This window comes from Sebastes fasciatus, chromosome 13 (genome assembly GCF_043250625.1).
Source record: "Sebastes fasciatus isolate fSebFas1 chromosome 13, fSebFas1.pri, whole genome shotgun sequence".
Classification (NCBI taxonomy): Eukaryota; Metazoa; Chordata; class Actinopteri; order Perciformes; family Sebastidae; genus Sebastes; species Sebastes fasciatus.
Window position 1 is genome coordinate 8,644,349 of NC_133807.1, and position 20,792 is coordinate 8,665,140.

The window sequence follows — 20,792 nt, forward strand, 5'->3', positions numbered from 1 at the left end:
TGCAGGCAGGTGTGCTGGTAACAGAGAGGAAAACCGAGGACTGGGAAGAGACAAGAGGAGTGGGAAACACTGCTGCTCTTCTCTGTCAGTCAAGTCAAGGCAATTTATATGTATAGCATGTTTTAATACATACAAACTCATTATGCTGTACATAAAAATCCATACTTCAACAATTTACATACAGAAAAATATGATAAAGAAAATGAAACGAAAAAACAAAAACACAAGAAACAAGCACACTCTGAAATCTAGTGAAGAACACCACATCCTTCTCATAGACACAAACCACACACACACACACAGTAACTAAACATAAACATAAACAAAGAAAAAATGAAACTGTTTTCGTTTTGCGAGCGAGTGTGAGTCGCTCGATGTAATTTTTCAGAGCATTGATGAACACGGCCCCTGGTTGTTGATGTATGTCCGGTGATCTATTGTGAAGGCTTTTGACCCCTAAAGCAGGTCCTTCAAACTGAAACATTAAGATGCACAGACCATCATCATCATTTATTGAGTCTGATACATAACATTATGTAAGTTGGGATCTTTGTACATGCGTTGCTCAATATGGGACTGTTTACTAATAGCAGTGTTGTAGTCAAGACCACCTAAACCGAGACCAAGTCATGACCAAGAACAGAGTGTATCGAGAGCGAGACACGACCAAGACTTTGAGGGGTTGAGACCAGACCAAGACCAGACCAGTGCGAGTCCCACACTGAATGACACACTTACAATAAAATGTGGAACATGCACGTCATAGGCACTCCTCAAATTGATCTAAAAGATCCATATTCCCTGAACAACACCCACATAAAACAAATGAAGCAAGTACAAGAACAATTTAGTGATATCACTGCATTTATGGTCTTGACCAGTCTTGAAATAAAATCCGGAATCCTCTGTCTGAGACTGAGACAAGTGATCTTGAGACCGGTCTCGAGACCAAGGCTGGCTAATAGCATTATTTTCATAAATGATCCATATCCCCTCAACTTGTTTGGTATAGCTGCCAGGTATACTGTTGTCATTCCCTGTGTCCTTTATATCTTTGTGTAAGGACAGACTGTACAACGCTGTGAGACTGTTTTGATTTTGTACTTAGAGCACAAAGATGCAGGAAGTCCTGCATTAATGGAAACCCTTCATCTGTAATCTGTAGCTCTTTCATCAGCTGCACGGCACAGGTAGCACATGAAAGTGGTCAAATGGTTTGTGATTTAGAGGATTACATTACTTCTCATCTTTCCTGTATTTTAAGATGACAATAGCGTTGTATTTTCAATGCGATTTAGCAATGAGGAAATGCTGAAACTTAACGTGAGGACGTGTGCAAAGTGTGAAAAACAAAAACCGGTTGTGGCTGCATTGACATACTGTACCTAATCCTCATCTGATGCTGTCTGTGACACACATTAGGAGCCACTGCCGCTAATCAGTGCACACAGGTCCAAGAGGTTTCCATCAGTTGAATACAGGCAACTTTAACAGACCATGTTAGCTTTCAGTCCTCAAGCATCAATATCTTCTTTTCTTAATTTCATTTTTTTATGTGTGTTATCAGGTGCCAAGATGCAGGAAGTGGATCAGGACCCGTTGATCAGTTCTTTCTGGGGAGATCTACCAGGTGTGTATTGTTTGAGTTTGAATAACCCATCTAGACTGTACGGTTGAATGGTTCAACATGGATCAAGACACTGTTTACATGAAAAGCTACTGCTTTTACCCCATTTTATCCAAAATATGAAGCAGACCATGTTAATACCAATAGCCTAATAAAAAAATACACTGCAAGTGCAAGATATACTGATGGAGCATTAAAGGACATATAGTAAGTTTATCATTACTCAATACACCAGGATCACCACCAAGCTATTTTTGCATTAAATGCAGCAATGGAGATAGTAATTGATGAAATAATCAGTGATCTAACGGACATGTCTATAACCAGACGACTCAGCTGTTATCAGGCCATTACATGTGCGTATAACTGACTATAAGCACTATAGATGTGGGTCAGTAGGGACCTTTTACGCCTACTATGTTGTAAAAGTGAAAGCGAAACTTAAAAGCAACACATTCTCACATGTTGTAAAATTGAATGAAACGTTATGTTTTGAACTCAAAGAAAAAGGCTTCTTTATGTTTAGGCAACAAAACCACTTAGTCAAATTTAGGGAAAAACATCGGGTTTTGGCTTACCTATGTTTCAAAAGTGAAACATAACATTGGGAACACAAAGACAACTATACGTTGTTGGTTTCACAGGGGATGCGAACATTGGTGTCTTGGGTGAATGCCCTGTGTTTTACGCTATCTATACTATAGTATAATAGCGTTGCTACTGTTATAACCATTGATATCGTCTTCTTTTAGTCCTTCTTTCGGCAATCGACCATGTGAATAGATGGCAAAACCTACTATTAGGTGTAGCAGGGCCCTACTGACCCACATCTATGGGGCTTACCACTGATAACGCCCAATTAATGACCTCATAACAGTCTAATCGGCTGACCAGACCAAGGAAAGCAACAAAGACACTGAAAATTTGGTCCAGTATTTGGGCTGGTATTTCAACATTACTGGTATTGTATATACTGGTTTTATTAGTCTACACAAAAAGAGGAGATGAAGAAGACATTTGTTATTCAGAAAATTTGATCTCTTCCTCTACAACCACATCTATCCCCCTGATCACCACGTATACAATAATGGCCTTTTTATTACATTTATTGATACCAACGGTTTTAGCTGCATATCTGAGTTAGGTTCAGGTTAACAAAGTAGCCCATATATCCTGTAGGACTCCAACTGGGGGCATAGCAGCTGGACCTCGAGCTTGTTGTGCTCCTCCAGGTCATTCTGACGTGGTTCTCCTGTAGGAAGAGAACTGTTGCAGCCTCTTGTCTTGATGATAACATGTTGGTACTGCAACTCACACATTATAATTGAGACGTGCCACATTTAGGAAAGCAGCCCCAGAAACAGACATGCAGGCCCAATGAACTGTGAGATTTAAATGATTCATTAGCAAATACTGAATGAAAGAAAGGAAAGAAAACTGTTGTGAATGTTTTGATAATACTCATTATTTGTGTTTTAGATGAATGTTTAACTGAAATCTTGAATGATGATGATGAACTGCGGAAGTTTTTGGATGAATCCCTGGGGAAGTGTTTGGGTAAGTTGCAACCAAACGTCCTCATACATATTCATTCATTTACAGCGTATGCAGTATGTAATAACACACTTAACTACTTACACATACAGTATATTCAAGTATGAACGCAAAGGTGATCTATTGTCTAATTCCCTCTTTGCAGATCATGAAGATATGCTCTTTGACGAGTCATTTTGGAACTGTGAGAATGAACTCAGCACCTGCTGTAAGGAGATCTTCTTTTCATTTTGCAACTGCTGACATACAAGTAAGGGATAATGTACAGCGAGACGGTCATTGTTGTGAAATAAACCCCTTCAGGGCGATGCCGCACCCGTTTGCTCCACTTCAGGGTGCGGCATCGCCCTGAAGGGGTTTATTTCACAACAATGAACCGCTAGCTGTACATTATCCCGCTTATTACACGGCTACTTACTTAAGAAATCAATAATTTGACACAAAAACGGTCCGCCAGAGTCCGACATCAGAACTGCGCCCATAGCAACGGTCTGTTATACATAGCAACGGTCTGCTATAAAGAAATAACAGACTGTAGAACGCCGTGATTGACCAATCAGAATCGAGTATTCAACAAAGCCGTGTAATAACAAACATAAATGAGAGTAAAGGAGAAAAAGAAAAGGTCTAATTTAAAGTTTAAAACAAACATATTAGTAGACAGAGGATGGATAACAGATAGACAGACATACAAAGTCCATGTAACATACTTCCTTATTTGGTATAATAACAATGCTGTATGGACATTTTTGCATGTTTGTCACCTTTAGGTAAATGTGCAAGCCCAGTGTGAGAAGAGAAGGGTTATAAATTCAACACATTTCTACATATCAGTAGAAAATAAAAAAAAATGAATTTGATGTGAAAAATTTGAGACATTTAGCAGTGGTGTCTGTATGACCCCAAACAGTAAGGAAGTAAAGCCAATGCCGAAAAGAACCACAAGGGCTATGTTTCCTTAAGATTTACCGTCTACCACTTCCTTTTTCTAATCTTCAAGGTGTTTGGAGAAACATGCTTCACTGGCCGGATTTTCAGTTCACTACTGAGAAAAACAATATTTTTTGGTTACTGTGTCTATTAACTGCATCACTGACTCTTTTACTTCCTCTTTCATGCACTTTCAGGTGATCTTCCCAAGCCAACAGAGCTGCCCAGCCCAGACAGCCACCAGCAGGTACAGGAGGATAAAGTAACAGACAATACAAAAACCAGGAGAAAAAGAGCCAGAGGTAAATAACCAACAGCTAACTACAACCTACTAACAGCAGCTCAACATCTGCTCAGTTGTGTGATCATCCCTTTTTCATATAAAACTTAATTTTAGGATTGCAGTCAAAATATTCTGCAAGTCTGATCCAATGTATCAGTTTTTCTTGCTTGGCAAGTTTACATGTTCTCTTTATATTACTCTTTTCCAGTTCCCCGGTCACAACAGTGCACTGATGAGAGCACACCATCTAGGCCAAAAAGGCAAAGAGCAGCAGGTGACCTACCCACATTGTCTGTTTGATTCCTGTCTGTTAACTATTTTTGACCTGGCTTATAATGTGGGGCACTGTGAAATATATAACCCTCACGGTGTCATGGGAGCCACCAGCCCATCTCGTGGCTAATGTTTTGTCTTTATGCAAATCGTGCTGGTGTGTTTTAGAAGTCTATGTGTTTGTTAGACTATTCCAGGAAGTCATTGGTTTCCGTCATATCAGTGTTACAGGAAAATCATTCAGCAGACTTTTGAAACATCACACTGAACCAAATGTACGTTATTGTTATGTGATGATGCAGCGCAATTTTTTTTAAAAAATTAATCTTTGCTTAAAGTTCATTACCATGCAGCAATAATGTAACAATGAAATCACATTGCACAGAAATGAATGGAAACCAATGGCTGCATGGAATGGTAGGAAAAAATGCATAAAAAAATATACATCATGCATTAAAGCTGCAGTTGGTAACCTTGAGCAAATATGATGAAATGTTATTTTTATAAAACGGTCACTATATCCATGATCTCATTTTACAGCTAAACAGTACACTACAAGATGTTTCTGAAAACATTTGAGGCGAGAAATAGGTATTACAGTAACAGAATATTGATTCATATTTGATCAGCGCTGCCTAGTTTGACCGTTTGATCAGAGTTTGCTTAGAGACTGCTCAGTTCGGATTGATTGTTTTTGCCATTAGGAGTACAGAAGATTGCACCACTCTCAGGAGTAGTAACAGTTTTATAAAAATAACTTTTTTAAAACGTGTTGCTTTTGTGGCTGCCTGCATGTGAGGTTAGATAAGAGAGATGTTGTAACGTTGGTCGTTTTTCATCTCTTGCAGGTCGACAAAAAACCAAAGGGGCACAGGCTGAGCCAACTGTCACTCAAGGTACATTTCTAATGTTTCTGCTGCTGTAATTCTTAGGGGAACACATAGACACTTTTTAAACATTTAAAGGGACGATAATGCTTCGATGGTGAAAATAGAATATAATAATCATAACTGTTTTCATTAGTGTATAATCACCTGAAACTAAAAATTTGTGTTGTGTTTTCGTTAGCTTAGAATGAGCCCTTCCCATCTACATATGGGAGCGGGTCCTCTTCAAGGAGTCCACCATGTTTCTACAGTAGCCCAGAATGGACAAACAAAACAGTGGCTCTAGATAGAGCTTTTCGCGTTTTTACGTTACCTGAAGGCCACCGTAGTTCTCCGACACCCTTGGAAAGGGAAGAGTGAGCAAAGTGGTATTCAGTTGGTTGCAATCTGCAACCTCACCTCTATATGCCACTAAATCCTACACACTGCTCCTTTAAAGGGATGAGAAACATTTGATCATTGCTAAAAATACATCAATTAATGACATACGAAATATCAGTTACCACACTGCACGGTAAAATGCTAATGTAATACGTTGCGTGCCGCTGTAATGTTTAAGATTATGTTTTAAACAGACCAAAACATCTGAGTGTTATGCACATGAGATATATACAAATAAAATGACATTTGACAGACAAGGCAAACCACGTGATGTTGTTGGTTGGCTTTGCTTGACTTGGTTCCTTCATGGCATAGGAATGCAGATCAAAAAACAGGAAGTTAAATTGTGAAGTTGCCAAAAGAAGTTGCCAAAAGAAGAACTCTCACTCGACTTCCTCCAGATCGGTTTGGTGCTTGTTAGATATCCGATTTAGTTCTCACTATGATGAAAACTCCTGTCATTCCAGTTTAAAGTTACTCGCCGTACACAGTTGTAATCTGCCAGGACAATCATTCTTGTCTTTTAAGTCTGCTAAAATTAAAGTCTCAATCATGAGACAAAATCTTTGGATCTAAATGCCTTGTTCTGCCCTTGGAAGACAAACTATCAGCTTGTTTTCCTTGTTCAACCTCTGTTGTTTTGGTACGCTAAAGATTAACAAACTCTGCTGGCAGAGAAAGATACAAATGTTGTCTCTGCTTCCTTTATAGGGTCAGAGCCAAGTCCAGCAGAGACCCCGGCAGACCCCTCAACCACTACACCCAGAATCCTTCATCTCCATCCCTCCATTCAGTTCATCACCATCCCAGATGCCCCAGCATATCAGGTCATTAGACTTCCACATCCCAATACAGCTGCTACACCTACCTACATATTAGGTGAGTACGGTATTCACATATATACATACAATGTTGATTGTGTAGAGGAAATAAAGACTCAGTTGATATGCAGTTTTTTCATATTCATCTAGATACTTTTTCTTCCAAATATTTCCATCATAATCACATTCAATATCTGTTTTTGAGTCAATTAAGCATGTAGCCAGATAGACTGGGACTATTTTGTTTCTGTCAAGATTACTGTATGTATCTAAAGGCATGCAGAGTCTCCCATGGCTCAGTCCTTTGTCCCCAAAAGGATTTGAAAATTTCGGACTTTGGCAACTGCTAGCGGTTGTATTAAAAAAGAACACTGCCACTGACAGCAATGCACGCCAATCTGCCTTTAGTTATCATGCAACACTTCTTGGGATAAGCTTCTCTGAAGATTTGAGATGTTTTGTAAATCTAATTCCACATCCTGATCTCCTCCCTATCTATGTCTGTTTTCATTTTAAAGGGGATATATCATGCTAATTTTCAGGTTCATACTTGTATTTTGGGTTTCTACTAGAATATGTTTACATACTTTAATGTTCAAAAAACACATTATTATACTCATACCGTCTGTCTTAATATACCTGTATTCACCCTCTGTCTGAAACGCTCTGTTTTAGCGCCTGTCTCTTTAAGACCCCCTCCTGAAAAAGCCCAGTCCACTCTGATTGGCTTGTAAGAAAAATATGGTGCACCTTTGCAAAAGTAGTTCTCAAGCTGTGGGTGCTATATTCTAATGAACCTGCATGTGACATAGGAAGGGGAGCCAAATCTGAATGGCTTGTTGAATCACATGTTTTCTGATCCAGGCAGCCCACAAAAACAGACTGGTTTGTCTTATGTCACATTTTGTGGGATGGTAGGCACTCCAGATACCCAAATGTATACTGTACATGTGTACTGCACTGAAAAAAGCAATAAATAGTTTTTAATGATATGTCCCCTTTAAATTTTTCTTTTACATTTTGTTTCTGTCCATTTAATTTGCGTTTTATTGTGTTAAATATAAATTACTCTTTTACTTTTAAATGTATGCTGTGCACTATGTAAAGCACTTTCTGTATGAAACATGTTAAACATATTAACTTGCTTTGCGTTTCTGTGTATTGCACATATACTGTAACAACAGTACATACTCTAACCCTTATTTCTAATACAGTTCCTGCTGCCTCACCACCCTTCAAACAACAAGTGCCACCACTCTCCCCGAGTGAGTATAAAACTCTTTAACCTGGGATGTATATGTGTGTGTGTCTGCCGTTCTCTACTTTTGTGCATGCATACAGAGATCTCATTCTGGTAGTGTTATGTAGGTTTTGGTTCCACATGTGCAGTTTTAGCTCTGCAACATGGAAACCACTCTCTACCAACTGCAGTATGTGTGAATGCAGTTCTTTTCTTGTGTTTGTAGCGAACGGTGCGGTAGCGCCAGTCCAAATGAGCTCATCCCCAACAGGTACTCTGTCAGACACCGCTAGCAGAGCCGGTGTGCCCCCTTGGGCCTCCCCCCTCTCCCCCAGCAATGGTGAGTACCAGCATCTGTCTGATTTCTTTCTCCTTGTGTGTAAATCACCTTGTAGAGTTATTGCCATGTTACAAATATCCTGACATGTTGCATTTCAGAGATAACTACGTGTAAGGAATCCCCTCTCCCTCAGTCTCCCACTGTCCTTGATACTCCACGTGAGTTACCACAAGCTTTTATTCCTCTCCCCTGCTTTGATGTCAAATGTCTTGAAAGTGCTACTACAATGAAAGTACTACTACTAAATCATGCTCTTTTTTGTAGAAGCGGATTCAAATTCAGTTGTATTTCTTTTTCAGAGGTTGTAAAGGACTACATTCAGGAAGCCAAAGCCCATATGAGTCAAACCTGCCAGGATATGGGGTCAGGCCTTAGCCTGACTTCTCATTACGTAGATGTGCAAGTGAGCCGGAGAGAAGTTCTTCGCTCTGGAAAAAACACAAATAAAGTCCTGGACAAGGAGCTAGTCATCATGGGAGATACAGATCGGCAAAAAAGCTTGTTGGAGCAGAGTCAAGTAAGAGTTTCACTTTAGTTCGATAGAAAAACAGTTATCATCTAGTGCTTTTTGAACACAGACAAATGTAATACTATAAAGTATTTTGATTTGTTTATATGACTAGTGAAATCACTGGCTTCTACTCACTGGTACCCTATATGTTTGTCTTTTTCCACTCAGATCTTCGAAGGCTCAAATGGAGACAAACCCAAAAGCTACATTTTGCTACTCGGCAATGCTGGCATGGGAAAATCCACCCTGATCAGGAAACTGTGCCTTGACTGGTCTAAAGACTGCTTCCCACAGTTTGACTTTGTCTTCTTTTTAGACGGCAACGCGCTCTCTTTAACGGAGGCGACCTTTAGCCTCCAGACCCTCCTGTTAAATCTCTCCTCCTTTGTCCCTCCCTGCATGGACCCTAAAGCAGTGTACGCTCAAATCCTCGCAGCTCCTAAGCGCGTGCTCGTCATTTTTGATGGGTTCGGTGAGTTGCGGGATCTTGAAATTCTTCTCCAGACTCAAGAAAAAGACTTGGTAACGTCATTGCTGAAAGACAGTAAAGCACAGAGCTACACAGTAAAACAGTTATATTCTGGCATCCTTCAGAGGCTGCTCCTTCCAGGCTGCACTCTTCTGCTCTCTACTCGACCAAGAGGCACCGCGAGCCAGCTACTCCGGCGGACGGACAGCCTTTTGGAGGTGTGTGGCTTCAACCCTGCAAACGTAGAGACATATTTGTCCCAGTACTTCACCGATCCTGACCTCAGAGCACCTGCTTTGGACTGCTTAAAAAACTGCAGCTATCTACGTCTCCTCTGCTGGAACCCTGGACTGTGTCGGTTGGTCTGCTTGGTTTTAGAGCAGTGCAAAAGTTCGGAGGCCCTACCGAGAACTTTAACTGGGCTCTGCCATCAAGTGCTTCGTCTGACAATGGAAAAGGACAGTAAGAGCTCGCCCTCGCAGGATGAAACTCAATCAGAAGTATCTGTGCAATCAGAAGAAGAAACCCAGACGCAAATCTCGAATAGTTCTCAAGTGAGTAGGCGTCGCAAAACGTCCAGAGCACCGGTTCGCACTGGCTCTCGCACCCGAAGAGCAAGGGGGTCAAAAAGACAGGAGCTAGAAGAAGATGACGTTGATGGGGATGTAGATAGAACAAAGGAGAGAGAGTTGCTGTCCCAGCTGAGTTCTTTGGCCTGGGAGGGGGTGAAAGCAAACTCCTCCATCCTCCCCACAGGACGGACCATATCTGCCAAACTCAGGGCATTCGGCCACAGGACGGGGCTCTTCTTCTCTTACCACCTGAAGACGAGGTCGGTTGTCTCAAGTGGTGAGAGAGAGGGAGGAGGAAGAGAGGACATAGAAGAGACGGGAACAGGAGAGAAAGGAGAAAAGAGGGGAAACAAGGGGAGGACCGACAATAAAAAGGCTCAGACCGGTGACGACCACATCCTGTTGTGGGCCAACCCTTTCCTTCAGAGTTACCTGGCAGGCGTCCATTTGTCTTTGTCAAAGTAAGTTTCATGTGAAGAAAATAGTCTTCTTCTATGTTGTAAGACCATTCTAAGCTTTTAATCTGTCCCTTGATTGAAAATGAAAGAGCATATCCCTTTCCACTCCCAGCCTCTTTTCTCTTTTACTTTCATTGCTGCACCCTCTCTGAATTTCCCTGACTCTTTCCCACTTCCTGTTTCCCCAGGACCGTAACAGACCGTGCCTTCCTCCAGACCCTCCCTTTCCAGTCGAGCCAGAAGGGTCGTCGGCGGCCTCAAAGGGAGGAGCTCGAACTCACTCAGCAATTTGCAGCTGGGCTCCTGTTCCACAACAGGACAGAGCTGCCAAGGCTTCACTCCTGCACAGAAACAGCATTCAGAGATATGGTGGCCGCCAAGCAGGCTTTAGTTACAAAACACCTCGAGGGTCTTTCCCACGGTGACCTAAGCTCCGCCCAGGTTCTGGAGGCTTGTCACTACATTTATGAGGCGAGTTCCACGCGTGGTGATGGTAACAGAGACAGTGGCAGCGCACGATTAGTCGCTCACCTGGCGGCGAATCTTCCAGAAGTCTTGACATTTAACGGAGTTCCGCTCAAGCCGTCGGACGTGTTCGCCGTGCAGAACGTTCTGGAAAGGGGCGGAGCTGAAGGTAGAAGGTTCTGTTTGGATCTGGAGGATTCTGGGATACAGATTTCGGGACTCAGAACTCTGGTGGGGCTCAACAACATCAACACATACAGGTACTGGTTACAATTCACTTCTCAAAAAAGCTGCTTGATATCAATTGAGTTTGTTAAAGAAGACCTATTATGCTTATTTTCAAGTGCACACTTTTGGAGTATTTGGGGTTTCTATTAGAGCATGTTTACATGCTTTAATGCTGCAAAAAACACTTTATTTTTCTCATACCGGCTGTGCTGCAACACCTCTTTTCACCCTGTGTCTGTAATGCTCTGTTTGTGTTCCTGCCCCCCCTCCTCCCGAAAAGCCCAGTCTGCTCTGATTGGTCAGCTGGCCCACTCTGTTGTGATTGGTCAACCGAACCAAATTCTTCAGACTCCTCTCCAGCTCCGCTCTAACTAGCTTTGTTTGAGGATGTGCCAAACTAGCCGCTAGGCCGATATTATGCAAATGTATTACTTGGTGACATCACCACGTTACGCAAAAGGCAGGACTTCAAGCGAGGCGTTTCAGGCAGTTCAGGAGCAGTGTTTCTGTGGAGGAGAGTAACAACTCCCTTTGGTGTGGACTTTGGGCTTTGTAACTTTGCAGACCTCTTACATGCACAAAACACAATATAGCACACTAAAGGAAAGAGAAACATCACAAAAACATTATAGGTCCTCTTTAAACATCTTCCCCAAACAGTGATTGTCCAATCATAGCTTAGCAACCCATAATAAGGATAGGTCTGTCAAGCTTTGGATTGATCCACAATCTGAAGCAGTTTTCATGGGGCTGTAGTAAGAGCGATACTTAGCATTTAAATTGTTTAAACTGTGGTAGCAATGTGTAATTTTTATGTCTGGCTAACTACTGCACTGCCTACGGTAGTAAACATGTTACTTCCAAGGCTAATGAGCATTATACTATAGCATAAACATACATTATAATAATTATATAATTCAAATAGAGCCCTGTATTTTTTGAGAATGTATTCCTTCATCAGTGTCAGATGATGTTCCCTTAATAACAACATCAACCCCTTGGTTGTCTTATAGGGCATGCATTGCTGATGTCATCACCTTATGGGAGCAGCTGGAGCAGAGTGGCGAAGAAGGGCTCCTACAAGGGTCCGTGTCCAAATTCAAGATCCACCCTCTGAAAGCCACACAGGTGTGTCACATAGAGCACCTGGCAAAGCTGGTGAACATCCATACGCACAAGAGGCTGTCGGACAGGTAACACACCACACACACACAGACACACACACACACACACACACACACACACACACACACACACACACACACACACACACACACACACACAGTTACACTTTACAACATACAAACTATATGTGTCTGACAGTTGAAGTGTGCGTTGTGTTTACTCGTAGTTCCAGCCAATCAGATTCCATCCTGGCGGAGGGAGTACCAGCAGTCAGAGAGCTACACAAGCTGGAGTTGGGGTGAGTAACTCCGACATTTGAACTGATGATGATGATGATGATGATGATGATGACTAGGGCTGAACGATTTTGAAAAATATGCAATTGAGATCATTTTGACTGATATTGCAATTGCATTATTATTTGTTATATCAGAGGGAATGATCATTTTTACATAATTATTCTAATTTTCATTGAAAAACATGATGAATATGATGTGTAATAATAATAATAATAGGCTTTATTTATATTGCGCTTTTTAAAAACAAGTTTACAAAGTGCTTCCAGACATCCCAGACAAATAGAAAATACGCAGTGCAATTACAAATTATTAGATATGAGACAATAAATAAGAATGAATAAATGAATAAAAGCATAAAACAAAAAGAGAAACTCCAATTAAAAGCTGTTTTATATATATAAAAAAAAGTTTTTAAACCAGTTTTAAAAGAGGACAGTTTAAAAGAGGTAGTTTTGTCTCATTTCTAATGGAAGGTTATTTGAGGTAGTCCAGGATATCTGTGCAGCACAACAATATTTAATATAAATTGGTATTTTGACTCAAATTTCGCCTTTAACAAATATTGTGCCTCCTACGATTTGAAAATTGCTGTAGGCCATATTGCAATTTTGTTATAATTTTGATGAAGTGTGCAGCTCTAATGATGATGATGATGAGGATATTATCTTTCTCTCTAGGCTTGGTCCAGAGAAAGGTCCCCTGGTTCTCCCCAAGCTGTGGGAGCTCCTGCCAGGTCTACATGACCTACAGCACTTAGAGTAAATATACACACCTTTACTTCTAGTTCTCTCTCAGTGCATCTATCTCTCTGTGTTTATGTGTTTGTTTCTAGTGTCTCACTCTCTCTCTCTCTCTCTCTCTCTCTCCTCCTTCAGTCTAGAGAACAGTAAGATAGGCGACAAAGGAGCAGAGAAACTGGCCGATGTTTTAGTCTCGCTTGGTTCCCTTGAGATACTCAAGTGAGTGTTCCTTTCTCATCCTGTACAACATAATACAATTTGTATGTACATTGTGTGTGTGTTTACCCTCTCCTTCTGGTTTCTAGTCTGTCACAGAACTGTATAGGAGACCAGGGGGTGAAGAATCTGGCAACCATGCTGAGGGATCTGCCCAAACTGCACTGTTTAAGGTATATAATACACACACATATACCTAAACAACAACACCCACAGTGGCACATACAGTGTAAACCCACAGAATCTCACTTCCCTCTCTCCTCCCTTTATTTTTTTCCAGTCTCTACAGTAACGTGATTTCTGACGAAGGGGCAGAGACTTTAGCAGCTGTCCTCCCACACATGGCTTCGCTCACTGACCTGGAGTAAGACTATATAATGTCATATATAAGCATATACATACTGTATATGATTTATATGTGTATGTGTCTGCTTTGATGTGTATCCCAGCAACAAATATCTTGTAGAAATACGGAGTAATACCTCACCATTTATTTAAGTAATGAGAAAATGTACTATATATGTATTTTGTACTGAATTTAAGTTTCATCAGACCTTCAACAGACAGAAATTGAAACTCCCACACACACACACACACACACACACACACACACACACAGATCAAAAGAGGAACCAGTGAACTATGATTAGACACAAGTGAATGTTGATCAGCTGATCTGTTGGTCTGTAGTCACTAATATGTTGACAAAATGATGTGTTTACATGGATTTATTGTCACTATCCAGTAGATATGGTAGTACACATTGAGGATATTGATATTTACACTGTTTTGTGTTTGACAGCGTGAAGTTTAACAAGCTGACAGATGTTGGAGCACAGAGCCTGGGAGCCAGTCTGAGAAACTGTAGACAAATGAAGACTTTGAGGTGAGAAAACCTGGTTGTGTGATCAACGTCATGTTGTCCAGTACACCCTTTTTTAGGCAAGATGTTTAACTTCGGTGTTTTTAAACCTGGACCCTATTTTCCCATGTTTCTGTGTCTAAGTGTCTAATGGGGACAACAGTTTCTGAAAGTGGTCCAGTATTGAGGGAAAACGCTGTAACCTGCAGCCGCGAAACGAGCTATGAGGGCAAGTGAGCAGCGTCAATGTAACGTTACATCCACTAAAAGTGCTTGTTTTTTTCTGACAGGCTCAGATTGTTATTATAAGTGTCTGACGGCATTATGGAAAGAGCCCTACAGAGAAATAAACATATTTCTTACCTTTTGCTTGATCCGTTTTGTTTGTTATCGTGTCCAAGTCCCGCTCAAGGAGAAGTGTTGTGAAATCTAAATATCCGTATACTCTGGCTCAAATAAATACGGGCGGCCATCAAATTCAATGACCTCATCAACATTGTGGAAATCATCTAAATATTCAGCCATGACATTTAAAATCTTTTAGATGACACTAAGCTACGCTTTCTGCACTCCAACACAACAAACTCTGCCCATCTGGCACTCGCAGTGTTTCAACCATGGATGTATTCCACTTTTCCACCGTTGTCTTCCAGCAGCAAGTCACCTCGCAGAATGAGACTTCACCTTGAGCGAGACTCTTTCCAAAATGTCAGACACTTATAATAACAATCAGAGCCTGTCGTGGCAAAAACAAGCAGTGGATGTAAATGACGGTGTACGCTTGCCCCATTGGGTTTACATTGCAGCCCGTGAACGGCTGCCGTCTACGGCGCTCTCCCTCAATACTGGCCCAATTTCAGAAATGATTGTTCATATTCGTCAGTTAGAAACAAAAACATGGGACAATAGTGTCCAGGTTGAAAAATAGTTACCCTTTAATAGTTCCACAACCAAAACTAAAGTATTGTTATCTAGTTTCCTTTCCTAGCATATTACATCATTGTATCTCTTTCCATCTCATCCTATCACAGGATGTGGAACCAGTGCATTCCCTACGGAGTGTTTGAGAGACTTCAACAGCAGGACAACCGGATCCGTTCGCAGTAGAACGATATGAAACCTCTACAACAGGGCTATGGACTTTTAATCGTGCATCTCACGCGTACATGTTTACACTACACAATACATTTTCCAAAGCATGTTTGTTTAAGAACAGGAACAGGAACAAAGAGAGCGTTAAATAGAGAGAGAGAGAGAGAGAGAAAGCACATGAAAACAAACCAAAAATGGAAAATTCTTCGCTGCTTTATTCAACAGTTACCACTTGGCGCTACAACAGGGAATGATTCAGCATTACACAGTGCTGCATGTGTGTACTGTATGAGTGTGTGGTACAAACTCAAAAAGCCTATTTGCACTATGATACTTGTCTTTATTATAGATGTGTTTCCTGTCTGATGTCATCACCCTAGAGGCCTGCTGTCCTGTATTTGATGTGCGTTCTTTTATTGCGACTTTAACAGTATTTTTGTTTGCACTGACTCTGTGGCTGTAAATGATGGATTGCTTAACAATCACTTGGCACTTTAATATAAATAAAAATGTTCATGTTGTCACCTGATGCATTATTTTCTTTCCTCTTTTTTTTTTTCCACTAACCATTTGACGTGTTTACTGAATTCATCTGGTTATTAACAACTTCTTTTCGCTTCCTTCCCAATAGGTTTCTGTTCTCTATTTTTATGCAAACTGACCTTTAAAATGTTAAAGTGTCTGAAACTCTGCGTAGTTGATCATATAACTCTATTTGCATTAAGCCATGTGTTACTGACTGTACAAAGTGAGGGCAGGCTTTCCCCAATTGTGACATCATGGTAAAATAAGGGGAAAAACTGAACTTTACTGACGACATAAATGCTAATCACTTAACACTTGTCATGTTCCTTTAAGTGAGCTCAGATGTCTCTTGAGATTTATATTACATTCTTAGCAGAAAGCTTGTGTTACGAACAGGGGGTGTGGAGTTTGAGACACATAGACATCTACCAGACAGGGAGGCTGTTGAGTTGCATTATGGGAAATGAAGGATCCAGTGCTTTGGTGGCTTGACCCATATTTGAGACTATAAATTAGGATAACTGACACTGACATTTTTATTTTGACAATTACTTTTCTGATCTCTCTTGTAAGTCCCCCAACATTATGGAAGAGGACTACTAAATCGCTACGGCAATCCTTTAAAAGTGAGATTAAACAAAAATAAGCTCAAATATAAGAGAATCACAGGTATTTCCAACAAGTTTGGACATTTGGACCTGGTTCCACCAGACCTCTGAAACCTCCACCCACTTCTCAGATTTGTTCATCAGTTCAAATGAATGAATGAACTGAACCAAAATGCTAATCTGGCTCATTTGGGCAATGTTTGACTTGCAAATTAAACCGAGGATGAGGATCGCCATCTCATCGGTTGAGGATTTTCTTTATCAAACACCAGCAGCATCAAAGCGTTCCACCAACCTCCTGTTGTTGTCTGGTGCACTGATGCTCTCTTGTGGACAAAATGTAAAAGTGACACCAAAAGAACACATGGTAACAAGTAAACAGATCAACAAGTCCACTTTAAAAGAACAACGTTTCCGTCTACAACAAGATAACCAATGAACACACATCCAAAAAAGGGAGAGTCGAAGTAAGAGGCAAAAAAGCTGGCATTCTCTCAAAGTTTATTAAATACACATTGGAAAATAAAACTCTGTTACGATCCATAGCTTATCATAGCATGTGTGCATGTCTGCCTGCAAAGAAGCAGATGTGGAGGGATGACACAAGCACTGGGTAACGGCTGAATGTTGATGATCCGTCACAGTCCTCATGGGAAGTCTCGTGGGTTTCCACTAACCGTACCAGCACAGTGTGGTATCATGTCTGGGAAATGGCACAAAAAAGTCTGATACCTGCAACTATAACACCAGGGATTTCTAAACAGTTTTCAGACAAAACTAGGGTCCTCCCCATCTAACAGCTTCATTCACAATTGATTTTTTTAGAATATGGGGAGCCACTTTAATGTTTGATTTACTCAACTCATTGTACTGACGTCAGCTGCCCTCAACCTCCAGCATGGCAGGTTTATTACACACCATTCACCGTTCAACTACAGTAAGCCCTTTGCTGGTTTTTGATCCTATGATTTTTTTGGATCAAATTCCATACAAACGTGTTTTACAATATTTAATGATTATTATATATATATATGAGTATCCTGAGCTTTAGTGTCATGTGATCTAAATGCTGTTTCAGATGATTTTTTTATCCCGCCAAAAACAGATTATAAAGGTCACCACAAAATATTGCTTTCAGGCAACCTAAATCCAAAAAGAAGAAATAATTTGGTTATCAGTCATTAATCAATACTGGTTGAACCGTATGAACTCTGAAAAAGTCTTGCATTGCATACCAAATCAGTTTTGAAGTGGTACATCTCATCGTCTGTTCATATTAAACTGCGCTGTCATCGTTTTTGACACAACTTTTTTTTTAACATCCCTGTTCTTGAGTTCCAGCACTGCTCTTTTTCTGTTCGTTACACAATGTGGCTGTGGACAAATATCTGGTCATGTTTAGTGTGCCATTTAAGCTGATTTGACAAAGTGTTGGTGAAAGGTTGTCTAGCAGAATGTAATGTTCAAAACACTGACAGTCAGGCAATGAAACTCTAGTTGCATGTTTAGAGTATGAAACATGCATATGCAAATATTTCAAAATATTTTTTGTCTCTATGACTTCAGTTATTTGGTGGACAACAACCACATTGCTATGATTATTATGCACAATATGCTTATAGACGGGGTGCTGTATGCAGTGAGAAAATACTAGTTCCTCTGTATTGCCTCCAAAATCAATGTTTAGTTCCTTAGCTGGGCTATAAGTGCTCTTCACAGACCTACAGTATGTACAGTACTCTCAAGGCTTACTAGTATTGAACTGCCTCACTGCTTGGATCCAGTTTATTATTGCTGCCAAGAATATACATTTCATTAACTGAACTCTAAATTCATAACAAACTGAACAGAAGAAAGTGCAATAAAACAGAATTCTGACAACTAAACCAGTATTTTTAAACACAACCAATATCATGCGCTGAGTCTTTTCTATGTGTCTATAACACACATTTGTAACATTAAAACAAACGGCAACAAATAGAGGATGAAAATATCTGAAGCACTTCTTCTCTGAGTTTCTTTTTCAAATGAGGTTTCAGCCTTTGACACGACTCGTACTGATAACGGTTTGTCACATCTGGCCAGCTGTGATCACAGCTGTCACAACTATTGCTGTTAACTTTTAAGTGGAAATATTACATGTGCATGTGCAATTACTAATGTGATATAGTTCATCAGAACACACACTGCATCAAACAAATGGCTCTCCCTAGATACTTTAACACTTTCCGCATTTCAGTGATGAGTGTGGCAAGTGTGGTATGTTGTAAGAGAGCTGTATCCTACAGTTTCACAGCCTGTGTCCAGTGTCTGTGTCTTTGCCAGTGCACCCATAGTTCCTAACTGTGCTCCTGAGAGTGTGTACATCCCTGAAGCAGACATACAGTATGGATGACCTCAAAAGACGCCTCAAGAGGATGCGTGAGGCTGCAAAGTTGCAATGCATTCTGAAAACTTAAAAAGGGACAAATAGTTAAAACTAGTGGTTCTGTGAGTGATTAAGTATGTTTCCCGCTCTTTGCCAGTTCTTGTGAGATGTCACACTGTGTAGAAGGACATCACACTGTGACTGACGTGGCAAATTTCAGTTCACTTCCTTAATCAGCCACCAGATCTTGCACGGTGATTGTTCGGTGTCACGTCGGGCTACCGTATCTGAAAGTGGCCGCTATGCAGACGACCCGAGTCATGCTCCACATCTCTGGTAACATTCATTTTACATCCAAACGGGAGGAACAGCTGTCTCTTTCCACTGAGAGCACATTGTGCTTCCTTTTCATCTGTCATTGTGTCCCAAGTGAAGGACACAGATGCCAGTGCTAACCCCCATGGTGTGCGACTGCCCAGAGTCGATTGCCATTAGAATGGCAACAGACTGGCCGACAGCTGATCCTTTGCAGAGTGCTCTTCCTCTTCCCATGGGACAGTCACACTGATCATGTGGCCGGCGGTGCTGAATCTCTTCCTCGGGCTACCTTCTTTTGAGCCGAGACAACCTAGAGACGTGACCAAAAAAACAAAAGACTTCAGAAGATCATCACCGAAACATTTTGCATAGCTTATCTTACAATATAACATAAAAAAAGGGTGAGCTTTGTGGGTAAAAAAAAAGTAGGTTTAGTATCCTGTTTGTATCAGTTGCTCCCTCAAAAGACAAAGTTGTTTGCTGTAGTGCATAATATTATATTCTTAGTATCTCATTCTGATCATGAAACAGAAAAGACCTAAAAACACAGCATGTTTTGTGTGCTCTGCTTACTTTTTCACTGATATGTCTGTGGGAGAAAAAGGCAGCAACAGCATTGGCTTTGAGGCATCTTTTCCCCACATCACTGAACAGGATGTGTTCACACTGGTCCAATCTGCAATGAACCTCTGCATCACCATCACCACCACCACCACTTATGTTTCTTCTTCTTCTTCCTCCAGCACCAGCCTGTCTGTCACTCAAGGTACCCCTCAAACATATCCAGCTCGGTGTCCGTGTCGTAGGGGACAGAGGCCGGGTCGGACAGCACCCCGAGGTCCACCAGCGCCTGGTCCATGTCCTCAGGCAGAAACACTATCCCCACATTCAGCACGATGTACTCCATCAGGAATGCATAGTAGAGGATCAGGACGTTCACAAAGAACAGGCCCAGATAAAACATATATGGGAGTTCGTCCAACAGCGATTCCACCGAATCTATCTGGGCATAAATTGGCTGTGTCATAGAAAAGAAAGAGAGCCAGGATGTGGCGGACTGGAGTCAGCTGGTGTCACCGCTAGAAGTCTCCCTGGGGTGATGGTGGTGGTGATGGTGATGGTGATGGTGCTGGGGCGTCCATTTCGGCTCGTCCCAACCTGCAAAACAGTGATTGAGAGGCAGATTTTAAGAGCTAATTTATCTGTACGGTCCAAAAGAAAACGACAGCAACACAGGTAGACTTTCATAGGTAGTAATAACCCAAAACATCCCGTTAGTTTAGCTAGCTCCACGCATACTCTTTGCGGATATTCACGCCATGCCAGCCTGCTATAAGGCTAACAACAGTTGCTAATGACAACTAACCTAACAGGAACATTTACTGTAAGCAAAGTTATTTGGAGTTTTTTTTGTACACACACAGCCGTACCGGAAAAATACGAAACATTCACAAAATACACGCTTCTGTCGATGTTTTTACAGCTTAAACGACGTCCCGTCTACTAACATGTTTTAGCCAACTGCATCAAAACAGTCCCCGACCACAAAGCGACACCTGGAGCCTCGGGAGCTGATTGGCTACCCGCTTTGCAGGCTCGG

At 41.1% G+C, this 20,792-nt stretch overlaps 2 protein-coding genes across 4 annotated transcripts in view; one reads left to right on the forward strand and one right to left on the reverse strand.

Moving 5' to 3' along the window:
* ciita (class II, major histocompatibility complex, transactivator) overlaps positions 1-15,902 on the forward strand; it is a 30,159-nt gene extending 14,257 nt beyond the window's left edge. For both annotated transcript variants that reach the window (XM_074655244.1, XM_074655245.1), the window contains exons 2-22: positions 1,568-1,630; positions 3,107-3,184; positions 3,327-3,389; positions 4,309-4,413; positions 4,603-4,668; positions 5,516-5,563; positions 6,647-6,814; positions 7,971-8,021; positions 8,223-8,336; positions 8,435-8,494; positions 8,636-8,853; positions 9,016-10,349; positions 10,535-11,071; positions 12,053-12,232; positions 12,391-12,462; positions 13,141-13,221; positions 13,339-13,422; positions 13,509-13,592; positions 13,700-13,783; positions 14,222-14,305; positions 15,313-15,902. In XM_074655244.1, coding sequence (XP_074511345.1) covers positions 1,568-1,630; positions 3,107-3,184; positions 3,327-3,389; positions 4,309-4,413; positions 4,603-4,668; positions 5,516-5,563; positions 6,647-6,814; positions 7,971-8,021; positions 8,223-8,336; positions 8,435-8,494; positions 8,636-8,853; positions 9,016-10,349; positions 10,535-11,071; positions 12,053-12,232; positions 12,391-12,462; positions 13,141-13,221; positions 13,339-13,422; positions 13,509-13,592; positions 13,700-13,783; positions 14,222-14,305; positions 15,313-15,388 — 3,650 coding nt within the window. In that variant the 3' untranslated portion in view covers positions 15,389-15,902. The remainder of the gene's footprint in view (positions 1-1,567; positions 1,631-3,106; positions 3,185-3,326; positions 3,390-4,308; positions 4,414-4,602; positions 4,669-5,515; positions 5,564-6,646; positions 6,815-7,970; positions 8,022-8,222; positions 8,337-8,434; positions 8,495-8,635; positions 8,854-9,015; positions 10,350-10,534; positions 11,072-12,052; positions 12,233-12,390; positions 12,463-13,140; positions 13,222-13,338; positions 13,423-13,508; positions 13,593-13,699; positions 13,784-14,221; positions 14,306-15,312) is intronic.
* A 2,378-nt stretch (positions 15,903-18,280) lies between these two features.
* dexi (Dexi homolog (mouse)) lies at positions 18,281-20,792 on the reverse strand. Of its 2 annotated transcripts, none has more exons than XM_074655247.1 (3): positions 20,656-20,792; positions 19,766-20,350; positions 18,281-19,502 (listed from the first exon to the last, which is right to left on the reverse strand). In XM_074655247.1, exon 2 carries the CDS (start codon positions 20,217-20,219, stop codon positions 19,950-19,952), a length of 270 nt encoding a protein of 89 aa, XP_074511348.1. In that variant the 5' UTR covers positions 20,220-20,350; positions 20,656-20,792; the 3' UTR covers positions 18,281-19,502; positions 19,766-19,949. The 2 variants fall into 2 exon arrangements, with proteins under 2 accessions (XP_074511348.1, XP_074511347.1); XM_074655246.1 differs by having other exon boundaries at positions 20,623-20,761.